The 18,375-nt window shown below is 49.1% G+C and overlaps 2 protein-coding genes across 2 annotated transcripts; one reads left to right on the forward strand and one right to left on the reverse strand.

The window, feature by feature from the left end:
- The first annotated feature begins 528 nt into the window (after positions 1-528).
- Positions 529-14,688, forward strand: LOC119373598 (vacuolar protein sorting-associated protein 54). Its single transcript, XM_037643650.2, has 8 exons — positions 529-1,913; positions 4,848-5,357; positions 7,031-7,080; positions 10,305-10,684; positions 12,195-12,313; positions 13,991-14,071; positions 14,154-14,356; positions 14,440-14,688. The coding sequence occupies exons 1-8, from the start codon at positions 753-755 to the stop codon at positions 14,573-14,575; spliced, it is 2,640 nt and encodes an 879-aa protein (XP_037499578.1). The 5' UTR covers positions 529-752; the 3' UTR covers positions 14,576-14,688.
- LOC119373599 (protein YIF1B) lies at positions 14,519-18,243 on the reverse strand. The gene is made up of 8 exons (XM_037643651.2): positions 18,031-18,243; positions 16,943-17,121; positions 16,779-16,883; positions 15,403-15,481; positions 15,279-15,336; positions 14,929-15,084; positions 14,779-14,872; positions 14,519-14,687 (listed from the first exon to the last, which is right to left on the reverse strand). The coding sequence occupies exons 1-8, from the start codon at positions 18,059-18,061 to the stop codon at positions 14,538-14,540; spliced, it is 852 nt and encodes a 283-aa protein (XP_037499579.1). The 5' UTR covers positions 18,062-18,243; the 3' UTR covers positions 14,519-14,537.
- Between the last annotated feature and the right edge of the window lie 132 nt (positions 18,244-18,375).

Raw genomic sequence — 18,375 nt, forward strand, 5'->3', positions numbered from 1 at the left:
TGGAGTTTCATGTGTGGGTCACTGCGTTTCGTGTTTTCTGGTGGAGTTGGTGAAAGCTTCGTTTGAATCCAGGCATCCAAAAAGCGCGCCGTCACCAAACGGAAACTGAAACTGCCGCGCCTGCAGTGAGTACGTGTCACTGTAGTTACTGTTAGTTGTCGGGGTACTGAATCGCGTGAGGACGTGTTATGGTTTAGTTATACAATGCAATCTCGTTGCAAAATTTGAGCAAGAATAAATCACTAGTAAATTAAAAATAAAAAGCAGTTAAACGGTTGCGTGTTGACACAGAACTTGTGTCTCTTAGTAACGTTTTATAGCTTCAGAATTATTTTTTTCCAACACGAAGCGGTGTCCACATTCCCCACATCGTGTCCACAGCGTATTTAGAGACTAGAATCACCGTCAAAAGTGAAAACCGACCTCGAAGGCCGTGCTTTTGAATGACACAATACGTCACGGTCACCATAACTTTCCTAAAATAAAGTTATGGCAGAGTCACGAAGACTGAAGCGGTCATGTCGAGTACGAGCCGTAGCCACAAGGAGCGAAGGGGTCGCGGGTCATGTCAGCATCTGTGAGAAATCCTGTGCTGTGGGTCCGCTGTATCGTTGGTGTACCATCTGTCAGCATGTCTCCGGCTCGGTGTCGATACTGCGGCTGTGCGATCGGACGAGCGGGTACGCCGTAAGACTGGCGGGCCGTGGCATGTTCGGCGGGACGTGCGAGCCCACGCTAGAGCAGCGCCGGGCATGTCAGACGGTGGGTCGACGAGGCCCGTCCCCTGGAGGCACTGCCAGCACTGCCCCAAGCCACGCACCTTCAAGACTGCGGACGAGTTTCGGACTCACCTGCGTGAGCGCCACTGCAGCAAGGAAGGCGGTTCGTTCGTGTGCCGCTACGGCGAACATGACGTGTGCGCGTCGCTGCCCCTCGAGGGCGTCAGCGACGAGGACTACGAGGCGCACGTCGCCAAGCATCACCTGCTCCGCGAGTACTGGCCGGACGCGGTGGCCGAGGCCCGCTGGACAGTGCACCGTTCGGCTCAGAACTTGCCGGCGGTGCTGAACGACCCGCGCCGCAGCCGCCGCGAAGTGGACTTTTTCACGCGCACCTGGGGCGACCACTTCACCGAGGCGCCGCCGGCCGGCGGCGAAGGACCCGGAGCGCGGATCACGCGACAGCTGTTCGAGGCGTACTTGTCGCGATGCGCTCGATCGCGCCGGCCGTGCTCGTCTTCTTCGTCGGCGGTGGCGGCAGCATCCGAAACCGCACCCGCCGGAAGCGAGCTCTGTCTACCCGCCGTATTCCTCGGTCCCGAGTTGCGTCTCGAAGAACCTGCAACGTTCGCGCAGGCCATACCGTGGGCTGCCGGGCCTTCTCGGCTTCTGCAGGAACGGCTTACCCACTACCTGGACCTCGTAGAGGTACAGCTAGCGCGTCAGGTGTCCCTACGTTCGGACGCGTTCTTCCAGGCTGTGCGATCTCACGACGTGCTAGCCGAGCGGTTGTCGGCCTGTGCGACTGTCACTGCGGGTCTACGCTCCCAACTGGCTCGTGCTAGGGATCAATTGGCCGGCGGTGGCTTGAGATTGCTTCTTCTGTGGCGGCGGCGGGCGAGGCAGCGTTCTCTGTGTGCCAAGTTACAGCTGCTGGCCACTCTGCACCAGGCGCAGCCCACGATCCAGAGGTTGCTAGCCAGTGGGGACTTCGCGCGCGCCCTGGACTTCATCGAGGCCAGCCGGGAGATCGTGGCGCTCGAACTGGCGGGCGTCCAAAGCCTCCGACACCTGGGCTCGCAGTTGCAGGAACTCGAGCGACACATTGAACGCAGGATGGCGGCCGATCTGGCCCGGGGCCTCAGCGCCGAGCTGAACAGACCGCCCGACGACTTGGACCCCGTCGGACTGCAGGTGCGCATGCGCGTGGGAGCGGCGACCTTTTTGCACTGTCAGATCGGCGGTGCGTGGAGGCGCGGTCATATTATATTGCGAAGGGCATTTGCACAAAAAACCAGGGACAAGAAAGAAAGAAAACACGAGACAAGTGCAGACTATCAACTGGAAATTTTGTTGGAAATACATATATATTGCAAAGACACGTGGTTAAGATTAAAGGTTGTTGGTTAGATAATCAATTCCAAGTTTATGTATGCTTACCAACGGCCTTGCCACACATGTCACAGGACTTATGAATGAAGAAAGCCTCAATGTTACCACCATTATACGGCCCTTTACAGTGGATTGCCAACTCACCCAATGCTCTGTTCTAAGTTTATTACGTTCTTATTTTAATGTTATATGCAGAGAAAGAGTTATGCAAGGAAGGAAACGTATAGAGATTAACGAGATCAAACATCTCGTTTGCTGCCCTGCCCTGGCAGTGGGAGAGGGAACTAAAAGGTGAGGTGGAAAGAGAGAGAAAATCAAGTTTTTTTATAGTGCAAATGGCATAAGGATGTGGACGAAGAAATGACATACGCAGACCGTTTTGTCTTCGTTAACACCCTTGTGCCATCTGTGCTCGTCGAAACTGGATATATTGAGCCCGAAAGGGATCACAAAACAGTTCTATATATAGGTAATTCGATATACAAAATATTTTGTATATCGAAGATATATTCAAGGGAATATTATAACTGTTCGATATACGCAATAATTTGTTTTATGTGTGTTTGATATATGCGGGTTCGACTGTATAAGAAAACTCGATTATGTCGCACCAACAAGACCAAACTTCTACACTGAGACAGACAAATCTAGGACAGCTCACTCCGCAATAAGGTGCAGTGGCGGATCCAGGGGGGGGGCGATTGGGCGATCGCCCCCCCCAAAGCTATAAGCCAACCCAACCCCCCCCCCCCGCTTTTCACCTCACCGAAGGCCATTTTTCAGAACGTAGAATTTTTTCAGGTGGTCGCTGTGTCCATCCCAATCCGAGACTAGGGAAGCACCCCTCACACAGCCCAGCGCTTTTGTTAAGAGCGATACAGGCTTTCTAGAAAAGATTTCTTCTGCGTCCTGCATCTTTCAAATAGGCACCGACGAGCACAAGCCTCAACTATTTTGCTAAAGCAACTGCTGCCTTTATGGAAGCGAGCTAAAGTTTCCTCCCCACTCCCAGGGCCATCAGCTCTTCAGCAAAGCGAGGGGTCTTCAAATTCTCCCATCTTTTTCTCAGAGACAGGAGTCTGTTCTGTGTCATTCAAACTGGCATCTTTCGTCCCACCACGGCCGGGCTAGACTGCACGTGCGCGCTTGAGCGCGCACGTGCAGTCTAGCCCGGCCGTGGTCCCACAAAGCATGCAGAACAAGTTACCTTTTAGTCAACCTTCAGCGGCTGGTCCAAAAAAAAAAAAAAGAAGGAAGGCAGGCAGTGGTGCTGTGAATTATATTCGCCGAAGTACCGAGCAAGCCTCCGAGAGCACGTGCGCGGGGTATAATCGAGCGCGACTCCGAAAGCTCCGTTTGACCGTCCTTAGGCTGCGGAGATAGAAAGGGCATTTTCTGGCAACACGACCGGCCAGAAAAAAAGGCAATGGGGAGGAGGGGGCGGGGTAACAAAGGGAGGCTTACTCCGAAACTACGTTCAAGGAATACTAGAGCTCGCCGTTGTGGGAATACTCATTTATCGAGCAGGTGGCCTGCCCTTCCCTCTTTCACCCTCCTCTTACCAACAACACTGATACGTGTTCCCCAATGTTTAGCGGAAATATGCGAAATTTTAGATAATGAAATGGCACTGAGCAATGCAACTGAGAACAAAAATAATGAGCATTTGGTTACTAACGTGAAGTTTTAAAGTTGGGCAACGCCCCCCCCCCCCCCCCCCCCCCCCCCCCCCCCCAACAACCAACCGCCCCCCCCAAAGCAAGCGCCTGGATCCGCCCCTGATAAGGTGTAGCTCGTGAGCAGCCAGTAGACGTTGACTGGTTCAAAGATTACGCCAAAAATTGCATCCTACACATTTTGTCCTTTTGCATTTGCACATATGGCCTGTGTATTTAAGCCTCCTCTGCACGTATCACACAGCCTCTATGTAATGACATTGACAGAGGGAGCAGAAGCGCTCTTTAGAACAGCAACTGTGCAAGCATTTAAGAAATGGTGCACTTCAGTCAGGGAACTGCATTCGTACAAGTGACGCAAGAGTGAGAGAGATAATTCATAGAAACAAAGAAAGGTGAAACAGAATAGTTCCAGTTCGCTATCCTACATGGTAGGAGAGGGTGTGGATGTAAGAGAAGGAGGGTGGAAGGGGAGAGAGATTCAAATATGAGCACTCACTGGACTGGTAATGTTGAGAACCTCATTTCGTGAAATTACCATCCTTTGTGTTGTGTGCGTATTTGCCTCCTTTAGCATTGCAACTATGCTAGAACTTGAAACTGCACTAGAAAGTTGTGGTGCACCCCAGCACACTCACGCCCACACAATCTGCAGATATTCCTAATGATTGCGTGTGTGTTTGTATGCAAGTATGCCGAATTACCCTGTAATTACTTTAACGAGACTGTGTGTTTCAAAATGCCATAACCACATTGCCAGCTTTCAGCAATAGTAGTGTAGCTCACTCTCTTTAGCATTCTTCATGCTCATTGTCGTAGACATTTAACTGCACTAACAAACATGGACACAAAAGGAGGGAAGAAGACTGGACGTGTTCTTGCGTCCATGTTTGTACAGTTAGAAGTCTTTACGATGAATGTCAACCAACTAGCCCGACTTGGCGCTCTACTTCTTGCTCAGTAGTTGAGACTTTTATACAAATGCCAGTCCAGTCATTTCATTCCGGAGCGCTCACATGCAGGGCTGTTTCTGACCGAAAAAGACTTGACGTATGCGCAGGAAGAGGAATCCCTGACGGCTCTGGTGGCAGGAATCCTGCGGCTGAACCGGCCGGAGAGCGCAGACTTCGCATTGCTGCTTCGCGAGGAGGCATGCACGGCCCTGCAAGCGGCCGTCAAGGCGGCTTTAGCCGAAGGCATGTCGCAGGGAGACGTGTGGACTGCGCTGCTTGAACGTGCCTTGGACGCCGCCGAGCGCGTGCTGCGACGCACCTGCAACCTGGCGCGGCTGCAGCGCTACGCCCTAGCCGCGCAAGCGGCAGACGGTGCAGCCCTCGAAGCCGACGAAGAAGTCCGACTCGAGCAGGCCAGACGAGGAGCCCTGGCTGCTGTCGCCGAGGTCGCTCAGGAACGCTGTGCGCGGCTTGTCCCGTCCGACGCGCACCGGTCGCCACTCAATGCGGGTGCCTTCCCAGTGCTGTGCCGCCGTGCCGAGCAATGCGCTGAAGACTGGGCGCAGCTGTGCGAACACCGCAGCCAGGGCAGTTTGGTGCTGGCGCTGCGCACTCAGGTATGTCTCTTGAGAGTGCTCAACACCTTTAAACGGGTCCTGAACCTCCAAAATGATCATCGAATGACCTCACTATTGGAGTTTATTGCCCTGCAAATCAGTTGCTGCAAAAATTTCTCGAATCTGTCGAGAACCAGTGGATTTACAGAAATTGGTTGCATGCTTTAAGCATTTTTCCTTTTCTCTGATCCGACTATGCATTTGAAGCTACGCAGGGAGGGATGGCAATTTAGTGAAGAACGAGCGGAGTTACAGGGATTTCATGCACACTTTAAGCACTTTCTCACTCCTTTCGTGCCGATGAACGCACTCAAAGCTACACAGGGAGGGATGGCATGGGGGAAAAAAGTTACGTCAGCGTGCATCATGACCTTGAGTGCGAGTGTGAGTATACTGTGTAATGTTAGCAGACTATGGAGCACGGTGCGGGCTCTTAGGCAGCACCCCGTGGCAAGAAGCACGTCTGATCCAAACACCGCTCTTGATTTATGTAGACTTATTGGCCAATAGTCTGCTGTGTGTGACACCAAACAGCAGGTGCCAGCATCTCCAAAGAGAGTGAGCACAGGCGTCTGTATGAAAAGAGGGTGCCTGATAAAACTGCTGCTTTGTGCTCCGCTGCTAAACTTTCGTTGCCATGTACGACTGCAAGATTTGGCTGAGGTGTTCATAGCAGTGTCTGCTTTCTGCAGGATCTATTTTTTTTTTTCACCAAGCCTGAGGGTGGTTCGTGACCCCTTTAACTCTCTGGTCAGGATCCTTGCACGTCATTCTCTAAGATATGGCGTGACCAGTATTAAAACAGAGCGCTACTTTCCAGTGCCCAGGCAAGACAAACAAAACGGACAGCACCAAAACTGTGTCAACACTATTCTGTGGACTAACCTCTGCTATACAGTTTTTCAGATGTCCAATTCTGTTTGACTTCCTAGTTACATAGATGGTTATGTATTGACTCAATATCGCTATCATCTTGTATCACCTGCAAGTTCTGTTACTCTCTAGTGTGTAACCAAATGATTCCAACAGGCCAAGGAAAGCGCAGGGGACATCCATTGACAGAAGCATTGAATGTGTAATATGAAGGTTGTGTGTTTGGATCCCATTGACTGAAAGGGTGATTTTTCATCCACTTTAATTCAATTAAACTTGCATTATAGTTACTACACTACAATTAAAGATGTCAATTAAAATCATTTATGCTTTCCTTGGCCTAATTGTTTGTTGGATCCATCTGGTTGCACCTAAAGAACAAATTATAGCCCCTCGAAAAAATTGCCCTTCTTTCGTTCTCTAGTGTGTAGTATGCTGTATTGCAATATACTGTTTTGTTGAGTCTTGTTTTTCTCTTTCTTACTGAGGTGCTGGTAACATACCAGAATTTATTAGAGCAGCTGTGAAATAGGCAGGCTGTCCTAAAAACAGCTTTCTTTTTGTCACAGTCCTCTCTGCACATCAGATCAGCAAAATGATAATAAATGTAAAGTTATACAAGCCTTAATCGCAGAGGGAAAAAAAGGCCTTATGAAAGGACAGTATTACACCATACACAGCATATGCCTAAAACAAGAAAAAAAAATTATGGATTTCGAAGGCGAGCCAGATTCATAGTAATCGTGCATGACACTCAGGTTATGAAATGCTTTGCTAATGCGTGGGTTTGTGTACTGCAGGCGGATCGGTTTGTGAGCCGCTTCCACGAAGAGCACAAAGCCAAGCTCAGGTGAGGACATGCTTACTTGTAAGGTGGAGTGACTGGAGCTTTTCATGACATTATCACAGGCCGGTGCAGGATTCTCGTATAATAGGCGGTGCGAGCTGTAACCCCCCCCCCCCCATCCCCCAGTTGGTTGAGTCCGTAAGAAAACAAGCTTCGCAATGGATGCAAAAATGAGTACTGGGCGAGTTGGTATAGATTCATATCGAAGCGAAGTGCGAGAAAAAACAGGACACAGTAAAGAACACACAGGACAGTTCTTTACTGTGTCCTGTTCTTCCTTGCGCTTCGCTTCGACATGATGCAGAAATGAAAATGAAGCGATGGCCTGCTTTCCACAACGGCCTGCCCCAGCTTTCTAGGGGTAAAGGTGTGAAGTAAACAGTTCTTGCAATACAACATCAGGTCTCCCCAGCCACCACTATCGTTAAAACCCTGCGTGGCCATTACCGTGAACTTTAAACAATGACAGGACAGGTCCGAATGAGTTAGGGTATGAGGCAAATTTGGTGCCTCCCCTTAGATGATTGGGGGGGGGGGGGCTGTGCGCATGCCTATTGCCACTATTACCTGGGAAGGGGGTTGGGGGGGATTGGAACCTGGCCCTACTGTCTTTGAGAGCTTCATAAAGATGCTGTGACACTATGTGAATGTTGAGACAAAGAGAGATTGGCCCTTCTTCAGTGTGTCTTGTTCTAGAGTGCGATTGTGGGTGAACAAACGTAGCATTCTTTGCCATGACATTCTCAAAGAAGGCTATCCGGCATTCCTGTGTTGCATTTCGTATTAATGCTTACCATTACATTGTATAAGAGGTAAGCAAAGAAAATAGAGAAGTGCATCGCACGATAAATGCGAACTGTTCTTCCGTTTTCTGTTCCATCTTTAGCGTTCACACTCACTAATGGTTACTGCTGGCTCCAATGTACTGCTTTTACTTTAACGAAGTGTGTTGTTATATGATAATACAGCGAACAAGGCATTTTACACACACCATGCATCGTAGTAGCCAGGGGCGTAGGCAGAAATTTTCTTCGGGGGGAAGGGGGGCACCTCCTTGATCTGAAGTGGGGGCCAGGCAGGCAGATGTCATCGAGTGTCATTTTGTGCTCTGTATACCATGGCAAAAAAAAAAAATTTCGAGGGGGGCACGGGCCCGGTGTGCCACCCCCTGGCTACGCCACTGGTAGTAGCCTAGCACTTATAGTGTCATGCTGCTAAGGTCGAGAGTGCAGGTTCGATTCTCAGCCACAGCGACCACATTCCACTGGGAGGTGAAATGCAAAGAACACTTGTGTGCTTATATTTTAGGTGTACGTTAAAGAACTCCAGGTGGTCGAAATTAATCTGGAGTCCCCCACTACATGTGCCTCATAATCATATCATGGTAAGACGGAAAGACGAGCTAGCTGGTACACATGCATAATTGAAATTTCAAGCGCGCAGTATGGTTGTGAAGTGCACTTTTCTGATACAGTTGCTCTGTTCAAGCACAGGGATCACACCACACAGGAACTTGCTGAGGCCTACCATAATAACATAAGGGGTCAACCTGTATCAGTCACCCATCATTAACTGTTCCCAGCAAAGAACTATCACTCCTTAAAGGGACACTAAAGAGCAAAACGATTTTTCTCATATTAGTAAAGTACTCTTTCACGATATCAAAAACACCGTGCTTGCTACGAGAAGACGCTTAGTAAGCGAGAAAACGTGCAAAAACAAAATGTGGGTGGCGACACCACCTTGAAGTATCCACACCATTCGCAGTGACGTCACGTTTTGACAGCGCCTACTAGGGTCTACGTAGTTCCTAATCAGTAAAAATGAAGTACATTGTCCTCTGAGGGGGCCATAGACTTAACGTATCAAGTTTGGGGTAATTTTGTTGAGTCAATGGCACCAAAATACAATAAATACACTTTGAAATCTGTGACGTCACGCGGGGAGATTTCGGCGCGGAATTAAAAAATGAAACTTTGAACTTGATTTTCGCCTTTATTAATGAACCTTTGATGGGTGAAATTAGCAACATTAGAGTTCTCAGAGCACATTTTATCGATCTAAACCGATTCATGGTTTCTCTTTAGTGTCCCTTTAAAGAAAGGGGTTAGTGCAAAGATACAGTGCAGTATTGGCTTGGATTTGCACCTAGGAACGGTGTGCACGTGCAATGGGCCACATGCCCCGATAGGGTATATGTGTTAATGAAGTTTTCAAATGATAGTGAGTGCTGGTGTCGTTCCTTCACTTGTCCTTGTCCCAGTTTGCACTTGAAATTTCAGTTACGCATCATAGCATGTAAAACCCCATCAGTTATACAGTGAAAGCCTTATTTAATGAAGTGATGACCGTGCTCAAGTTGTTTCATTAAATCAGGAAGTTTGTGGTCCTTCGAAATTTGATGAAGTAATGCAGCGACACCCAAAAGCTACCGTGGCATTGAACTTGCTGAAAACTTGCGCCTGTGCGTGGGAAAAGCCTTGAGGGAGGCCCGGACATGCAGCTTCCCATGTCTGGGTAGTAGATGGTCACATAGACGGTCACATGAAGGTATGAAAGACAGGAATAACGAATGCAGTGATAATGCGAGCAGGCCGAGCAAGAAAGTTGTGAGGAGACATTTAGTGCCACTGCACTCGCATGGACCATATTAAAAGAAAGCAACCACCGTCTTCCTGTGGGAGCATTTACAGAGACAATAAACCACCACCGCCCGTAGCACCATTTCGTACGTAAGAGTGCTACCGACCGTTAAGTCCATTCATCCATGCGTAGGCGTGGCATGTAGCCTCGTCAAAATAAAAGTAGAATCATGAATACGGCGGCTAGATGTCTTAGTGCGGCAGCGTTAATGCGCACGACCGAAGAAAAACCCATCTGTGTCAAAGTTAGAAAGAAATCGTATTTTTTAACCATTTATTTTTGGAAAAGCTTCGTTAAATCAGGCTTGGTGCCGTAATAGTTTCGTTAATTTGAGTTGGTGACAACATTGAACCCTATGGGTGCCGGAATTTCTCCGTTAAGCTGGGAAATTCGTAAAATCGGGTTGCGTTAGATCAAGCTTCAACTGTATTATTATTAACATTTCACACACTGTTCAGTCAGGTGACCATTCAGACACTGTCGCACTTTAGACTGCAACGGGACGTCCCCCCATGCAACTGTCAGGCGGGTGTGCCACCCTCCTTCGCCAGCCCGCGTGCCTCTCAGACTCGCTCTTCTTGTAGCCTGCTGCTCGACGGTGAGGTGTGGGCGCGTGTGGACGTGCCGGCCGAGTTGCAGAGCATGGTGGACCAGTTCCTGGACGTCTCGAACGGCGGCATGCAGGGGGGCGGCACTAAAGGTACCGGCACGCAGCGGGGCAGTGCCGCACCCCACTTGGCACTGGACGGGCAGCGCTACAGCATCGCTGGCAGCACGCTGCTCGTGCTTCGCATGGTGCTCGAGTACTGCCAGTGCGCCCGAGACCTGCCCTGGGTGGGCTTGAGCCTGGCCGCCAAACTGCAGGAGCTGCTGCGGCTCTTCAACTCACGCACCTCCCAACTGGTGCTGGGAGCCGGGGCGCTGCAGCGCGTCGGCCTCAAGACCATCACGGCCAGCATGCTGGGTACGGACCACTGCACCCGTTAGCGTACTGTGTACACGTGCAGTGCTTGTAAAGTATAGCCTATTGCGAAAAGGCGCTGTAAGGTTAATGGAAGCAATCAACTGTCATCCAACCAGCACTGATGTACTTGCAGTACTCGCTGATTGAAATGTGAAAAGTTAGGCCTATGTAAGGCACGTACATCAGTTTCCAGCGTGTACGATTCGTGTCGTATCGGCGTAATTTTGACCTGAACAACTTACATAAGAGCCAGCATTACCTTTAGTGGCCAGGTTTGCAGTGACATGATGCGGTTATCATGGGCAATTGGTCATTGCAGTAGTTATATTAAAAAAAAGTGATCTTGCATTTTGATACGTGAGTACCGTATGAAGAAAATCCATACAGATTTTCATAAAAGAAAGATTCCTAGTTGATGAAACATTCGGAAGAGCATAACTTGAAAGAGTGTAATTCAAAGTGAGAATAGAAAAAAAAAAAGAAAACGCTGTGGTGCTTTCTTTCAAAGAGATCAGTGTAGATTTCCGAGTGCATAAAGTTATATATTTTTTTAAAACTGCATGCTAATAGAGTGGCAATTCTTCAAGTATAATCTTACTCCTCCCATGAGCAAGTCGATGTTGAGCTGGGATTTCACTCACGAGTGTTCCACATACCATAACTTTTGTTCAAATGGTTTAAAAGGTTGAATCTTGTTTTACTGTGTACACTTTTAATCCCAGATTATCGTAATATCTTTATTTGCTTTGCAACTCTTACAGTTAAGAAAAATTAAAATCTTGCTCCTAACAATGCGCATGAAATGTCTTAAAAACTGCATACCTACTATTGTACTGGTTAAATAGTTGCATATTTAAAATGAGGACATAAATATGCATAAGCTGCGGAAGTTTCGTGAAAATCCGCTCATAAATAAAAAGAAAATGTGTTTCAAAGCAGTCTCCCCCCATTAAGAGGCACTGACACAAAAACGTTCAATTGTCATTTTTTTGCGTCAAATGAAAGGCCCAGCCCTCGAGAGTCCAGAAAATGTACTGGTAAGCACGATGTGTTCCGTTTTTAAAAGCTAGTTTCGGTTCCTACTGTACCGTGACGTTGCGAACACGATATCGGCATGTCGTCACATGCTTGTGCAAGCGACATTGCCGCAGCTGCTCTGTTTCGCGGTTTCGTTGGTGACGCACAAGTGGCCCTCTCGTATTTTTTTTTTTTGGTATCTGTGATCATAACTAGCCATACTGGTCCATGAGGTCACAAGAATTGCTACTGTAGCTTGACATCACGCTAGTGTTGATGTCATAGGTGCGCCATGCAAATATTGACATTAGTGTCGAAATAAAATACCTTATCAGCATTTCCTAATCCTCACACTTGCACAGTGCGAACACAGGACAAAAGAAGGTGACATAAGGACTGGTGTTAGTACCCCTTTAAGCAAGTGTTCTAGCATCGAAGATACCCTCTAGCTGCCATCCACGCATATTGACAGAGCCGATGTTTGTCTGTGCAGCATTGGCAGCTCGATGCCTGCAGCTGATCATGGCCTTTTTGCCCCGAGTCAAGGCACACTTTGAGCAGCACCTGGTCGCTCGCAAGGACACTGCCAGGCATTTTGATGCCATCGCCAAGGTCAGTCTAGCATCAAGAAATTATACACAGGTGTCACACAGCGCAATCTCAGTTGTTTCTTGATCATGACTGGCTTACTCTGCACCAGATGCGGAAGGAAGCTAATCACGGTCAAGAAATTGCGTTTGCATTGGAGCTCGATTGCAACTGAAAGTGGTGCCGTCCCCTGTTGATGGCACCCACTCGGGTAGCCCGTCCTAAAGCTAGTGCCAGATTGTGGTAGCCTTCCCAAATTATTAGCAGTAATTTCAGATGATTAAATATTTGCGTTTTGCTTCAATAACTGGTGCTTTGTATTATCTCCCTCTATTCTGCCTCCTCATAGCCGTTGTATAATTAACAGCACTACAATGTTGCTGCTGCTTTGAATGTTCTTTCTGCTGGCATTTTGTTGTATTCTACCTTTTCATAACCGTTATTGTATAATTAAAATGCATTATACTGCTACTCTGTATTTATAACATTGTTTTTCTTACCACTCCCCTCTGTAACTTCTGTTGACCACCCCTCAAGGCCATCATAACAAACAAATTTAAATGTGTACCAATGTTCTTTTATAAAGTCCTACAGTAAAGTTCATTCAAACAATGCTTGACTTATTGCCACATAATTTCGCTTTGAAATTCGTTTCATTTTAGCATGTAATACAGCTTTCAAAAAACATAGCTCTTTGCCGAACTTTCGCTGCCTTCTCTTGGCAGTGTTGGCAACTTGTGTGTCTCTCGTATGTTCATTTATTTTGCGCTATAAATGAAACTTCAACCAAAAGCCATTTGCGCACCAAAGCAAAAACTACCTATATGTAAAAGTCACTCCTCCATCCGCAGAGAGCACGTTTACGGTGTTGCTCAATTTTGCATCAAGAGCAAAGCCGTGCATAGCGATCACCATGGATTTCATTTATTTGTGCATTTAAGGCATACACATCATCATACCCATGTGCAAGTCAAAACATGGTCAGTTTGAGCCTCGCTACCAACACCCTAACATTAAGAAACTGCCGGGGAGAGCAAACAGGTGTCGACAATGCTATAGGAGCTGCAGTGATGACGCGAAAAGCCGTCGGCAGTGCAATGCACACGTGTGAACTAGCCAGTAATGTATGTGCCCCTAATGATGCTTCAGTGCCTTGAGTGAAACACGTGTTGTGCAGAACATACCTTGATCCCATGGTGTAAGATATATGTGTACATACTCTCTTTAACTGGGGACACTTTGGTTGCTTGTGAGGTGCGTTTGACCAGATAAAGTAACGGCGTGCGTTTGTTGGTCTGGTGATGGCAGCGGATATCTGTTGGCGGTGCGACGCAGCTTCAAGACGGAGAATGCTTTATGTGCCGTTACTATAGCAACCAACATGGTCGCTGGCAACGCTGGTGTTCGCCACATGCTTCGCCCACCAAAATGTGGTGTGTGTTTCCAACTTTAGTTGCTAGCAGGCCATAGTTGCCTCCGCTGACTAAGAAATTCAGATTTCCCGCAAAGCACCGGTTGCTACGGCAACGCCTTTTCGTGTTGAAGCTGTGTCATCCCAACGGGCTCGCGGCATTGTGACTTCATCTGGTCGATCACGTCTCACGAGTGTTCTCACCTAAAGAGTGTATATCTTACTTCGTGCTTGACCCAGCGATACCAGTCACTCAGTTTGAAAAACAAAGAGGGTGCTTTTATTTGCAGGAGTACGCAGAACACGTGACAGAAATTTTCGCCAAGCTGGCCAGCATCGTGAGCAACGTGCTGGATGGGCAGCTTGCCGAGGTGAGCTGGGCAGTGCACGAGATTGAGGGGGTGTGGAAGGTGTTGAGAGGGGCGCCATCTAAAATACGTCAAACGTGCCCAGTGGGAGGTAAAGGCGCCAGTGCCGTCGCCGGCTTTCCGGGGCATCGTCCGGCACCTGACCAAGTTCCACACTGCCGTAGCCGAGCTGCTGAGCCCGGAGGACGTGGGCGCACTCTTGCAAGCCGTGCACTCCATGTTCCGGTCCCTACTCGCACGTCACCTGGCACGCCTGTCCATAAGTCGCGACGGAGGACCTCAACATGGGTAAAACTGTTCACACTGCCGTGGCTTCGACTTGCCGAATCACCACCACCCCCCATATCGTGTCCTTTCCTCCTCCTTCGCAGGTTGGTAACCCAAGAGCTGATATTCTACGTCGAGCACCTGCGCAGCCTTGGTTGCCCAGTGACAGACACCAGCAGCCTGTGGCAGCAACAGGACGAGTTTATTGAGCCAGCTGCTGCTGCGCAAGGGGCTGTGTGAGCCAGTAGGCTAGCGCCGGCTGGAGTGCGCACACAGCCAGGAGTAGGTACAGGCCCCGACGGGAGCCCTCGGACGAGCTCCCGGACAGCAGGGAGAGCCGCAGGGTGCGAAGCTGGGAAGTAAAAAAAAGACCCCCGGTTAAAATAAAACTGCCGCTCCAACATAAACCGTTCGCCGCCGCTACGGTGGTCGGGGCCACTCACCAGAAAAAAGTCTAGCGTGAGACAGGCGTAGGCCAGGACGAGCAGGTAGCCCGGCCGGTAGAGAACCATGCTCGCCAGCAGAGCCGCGATCATGCTGCGAGAGACGCCGTTACCGTGGGAACGGACAAACGCGGACAAAGACGCCTTTACCCGACAAACTTGTAGCTGCTGAAGGCGACCAGGTCTAGGACGCGCAAGCTGGACCGGATGGAGAGGATGTACGTGGCCAGCCAGATGGCCAGGACTTCGAGAGTGAGCCACATGAGTGCCGAGCTTGCCTGCAGTCCGAGCCGTTCGGGGGTGAACCTGCGGAGAGCGAGGTGCTCAGCAGTGCTGCAACGTGGCAGGGAGCGCTCGCTCAAAGACACAACTGGAGCACAAAGAAAGTACCACCACACAGAAGAGACCTAGAACATTTGTACTCTGTTGTGCGGTGGTCCTTTCTTGCGTTACAGTCATGTCTTTGGGTAAGCAACAACATGTCCTTCTGGAGCACTCACTCGTTGCGCAGGCCCAGCAGGTAGCCCGAGAGCAGCACGTACGTCACCAGAGCCATGCCTGTGTTATTAAAGAGAGAATTTTTGTGACATTGTATTCGGCCCTCTTACTTTCTGTGGTTCTTACTCGGAATGTAGAGATCTGGAGCATTGACATCGTACCGCGGGGGCACCGGTTCGTCCTGGTCGTACTTGACGGCCCAGTCCTGCAAAAAGAAAAAGGGCGACAGGCTTGTCAACACCGTGCCGTCTGCTGCATAGGTTTCCTCGATTTGGAAAAAGTGTGGGCTTTGGTGCACCAGGTAGCACCCACTTAATGCCAGGTAATGTGCCACATGGTGGCGCATTACCTTGCACCCCAAACCAATGAAAACAGGGGTGCAGGGTGTACCGTTTTACCTTGGAAAATCAAGGGCCTAGGTGCAGCACACCGTGAATAGAGGCAGAATGTGCAGAGAAACTAAAGGTACATTTCGCTGGCCGTTTCAAGTGCTTCAAAACAATATGGTGACACATTTGGCTGGTTCTTTTGGAGCGCCGCACTTTGGGCTGGAGTGTTATGAGGTGCACTCAGCTTTGACCTTGGAGTGTGACCAAATCCGACATCTATCCAGTCATGTGGGTGGTTCCTACATTTTATGTTGTGTGTGTAATGTCAGTCGCGCTGGTTCCTCAGCAGCTGCACAACTTGTTAGTTTGCAAAAGACGACGCACTGACGTGTTTCTTCCTTCGGTCGCTCTGGCAAGCAGCTGCATGTTCGGCTTGGACACACTTTCAATGCCTCAGATCCACGAGTGGGACCACATTGCTGCAATTGGAGTCGCAGTGCCATAGCGCTAAATGTACCATTACTTGAAACCACGACCCACTATGCTCCCGGCCTGCACAGATAGCCTGGCTTCTATAGGAGCGCATGTCCTAGCTCGTGTTCAAACACTCGCCATTAATGGCATTCTTGAACCTCTTCGTCTGCTACTCTGCGGCCGTTTATATGGCGTTGGAGTGAACGCCCATATTCTGCGACAAACTGCTCGCATGTATATGACTGCTTTTGAAAACTTAGAAAAGAGGCTTAACTAAGCTATTCGATGTGTTTAAGCACTTATTATAGAGTAGTTTACTAACGAGTAAAGCTGTAGACTTCATGGTGTAGGACGGCCTATATGATGCTGTGTCCTTAGGCATCCATTCAAATGCAAAGAATTCCTACATAACCTCTTATATCTTCATTTTCGAGGTATTTTGCACTTATACATAATAATTACACTACACGAACATTCTGCACTGTCCGAAACATCACCACAAGCGCTGAAGTTGATGTCAGCGACAGATGCTGACTAGCGCCACACTGCTCATACGTTCCGTCCCTAGTGGCAGAAGGAATGAACTAGAACACACGCGCTGGAGTGGGGACATCTATGAAGGTCAGGAGTTCCAGTAGGTCGTGGTTGAAACGAATATAATAAAGTTGTTACTCTTGAAATGAATAGACCTTGGCTCACCGTGTGGCTGAACGGGAAAAGCAGGAGGAGCAGCTTGCGGCCCACGTAAGCAGTGTCCACGGCAAAGTAGTACTTGATCTTGGACACTGAGACGTACTTCTCAATCTGCACGAGACCCGAATAGTCAGCAGTAGTGTCAACAAGCTGATGCCACACCGCCTCACCTTCTGGTGTACCATGTCCTTCCCTTGGCCAGCCAGCGCGGTGCCATACTGCATGGCCATTGCAGCCATTGGGTCGGGCATCATAGGGTACATGCCGGGCTGTGGCATACCGCCGTATGGCATACCACCGGCTCCTGGGAAGCCAGTGTCCTCGAACAGCTGCGGGCCAGCTTGTCGGCCTGCGAGCAGAATTGGAGTGCAGTTTTTACGTGCGTTAAGTGACCCGAAGGTCGCAGGATTGAATCCAAGCCACATTTCGAGGAAGCAAAATGCTGGAGGCACGTGTACTTAGATTTAGGTGCACGTTGAAGAATACCAGGTGGTCGAAATTTCCAGATCCCTCCACTACGGCGTTTTTCATAATCCTATCGTGATTTTGGGGCGCAAAACCCCAACAATTATTAGTAGTATGTGCGGTAAGGAGTCCTAATTGGGCATTACCATAATGAGCCATCTTCATGAAATAATTGGTGAGGTTTCACGTACCAAAACCGGGTGCGATTCATCGTACAAGAAAGTAAGGTGTGTACGTACACGAGAAAGTGACAACACAACGCACGCACCCACTGTCGGACTTTCTATGGTAAATCCCTGCCAAGTATAAGTTTCTGTCATTCTAGAAATGACTAAGAGGCACGCCGTGGTGGAGGACTCCGCATTGATTTTTGACAAGCTGATGTGCCTTGCAGTGCACCTAAATTACAGGCGTCTTTTTTTCTCACTTTCGGCCCCACTGGAATGCGGCCGCCGTGGCCAGGAATCGAACCCGCGACCAACGAGCTGACCTCGACAACACTTGCGACAGCAGCGAGGAAGGAACGCTTCAGAGCAAAGAGAACACACAGACAGCCCGTGTCCGGTCTCCGCTGCTCAGGTTAACTGCATGCTGTCATTACCGAAAGCCATCTGGCATCGCTCAGCATTTCCGACAGAGATTTACGTGTCGATCGATATGGTTGGCGTGTTACGAGTTTTACGTTCACCATATTTGGTTAGGTTAGATAATTCACTGCACAAAGCGGTAAATAAGGAGAGGAAGAGGCAGAGTACATGCCGCACTACGGAACGACGCACTTGGTTGCACTTACCACCGTAAACCTGCTGCTTTCTGGGGTCCATTGCCGCACCAGCACAGCACAACCTCGTCGACAGTTTCTTTAGGAGGAAACGCAGCGGATTGGCACTTTCACGGAACACCTATTAACGGCAAATTTTGCGTCAGCGGCCACAGAGTTTACTCCCTGCTGCAGGCAGTGGCTGACTAGATTCGATACGTGTTTTCAGCCATTTTGACAATGATGGTGATGATGATAGTTCTGTCAGAGTCACTAACTGTGTTTCACGCTGGTCTACTTTTGCTGCTAAATCTTAAATTAGAGCAAAATGGAGCATATGTTTACAATATCATAACAGAGCAATGCTTTCTGGCGATG

Source organism: Rhipicephalus sanguineus, chromosome 11 (assembly GCF_013339695.2).
Source record: "Rhipicephalus sanguineus isolate Rsan-2018 chromosome 11, BIME_Rsan_1.4, whole genome shotgun sequence".
Lineage (NCBI taxonomy): Eukaryota > Metazoa > Arthropoda > Arachnida > Ixodida > Ixodidae > Rhipicephalus > Rhipicephalus sanguineus.

Coding starts and splice junctions, on each gene's coding strand:
- LOC119373598 (XM_037643650.2), top strand. CDS start 753: ATGTCAGACGGTGGGTCGACGAGGCCCGTCCCCTGGAGGCACTGCCAG. Junction 10,685..12,194: donor CATCACGGCCAGCATGCTGG/GTACGGACCACT, acceptor TTGTCTGTGCAG/CATTGGCAGCTCGATGCCTG. Junction 14,072..14,153: donor TGGATGGGCAGCTTGCCGAG/GTGAGCTGGGCA, acceptor AAACGTGCCCAG/TGGGAGGTAAAGGCGCCAGT.
- LOC119373599 (XM_037643651.2), bottom strand. CDS start 18,061: ATGGACCCCAGAAAGCAGCAGGTTTACGGTG. Junction 15,337..15,402: donor TCCAGATCTCTACATTCCGA/GTAAGAACCACA, acceptor TTAATAACACAG/GCATGGCTCTGGTGACGTAC. Junction 15,085..15,278: donor CTGCTGGGCCTGCGCAACGA/GTGAGTGCTCCA, acceptor CGCTCTCCGCAG/GTTCACCCCCGAACGGCTCG.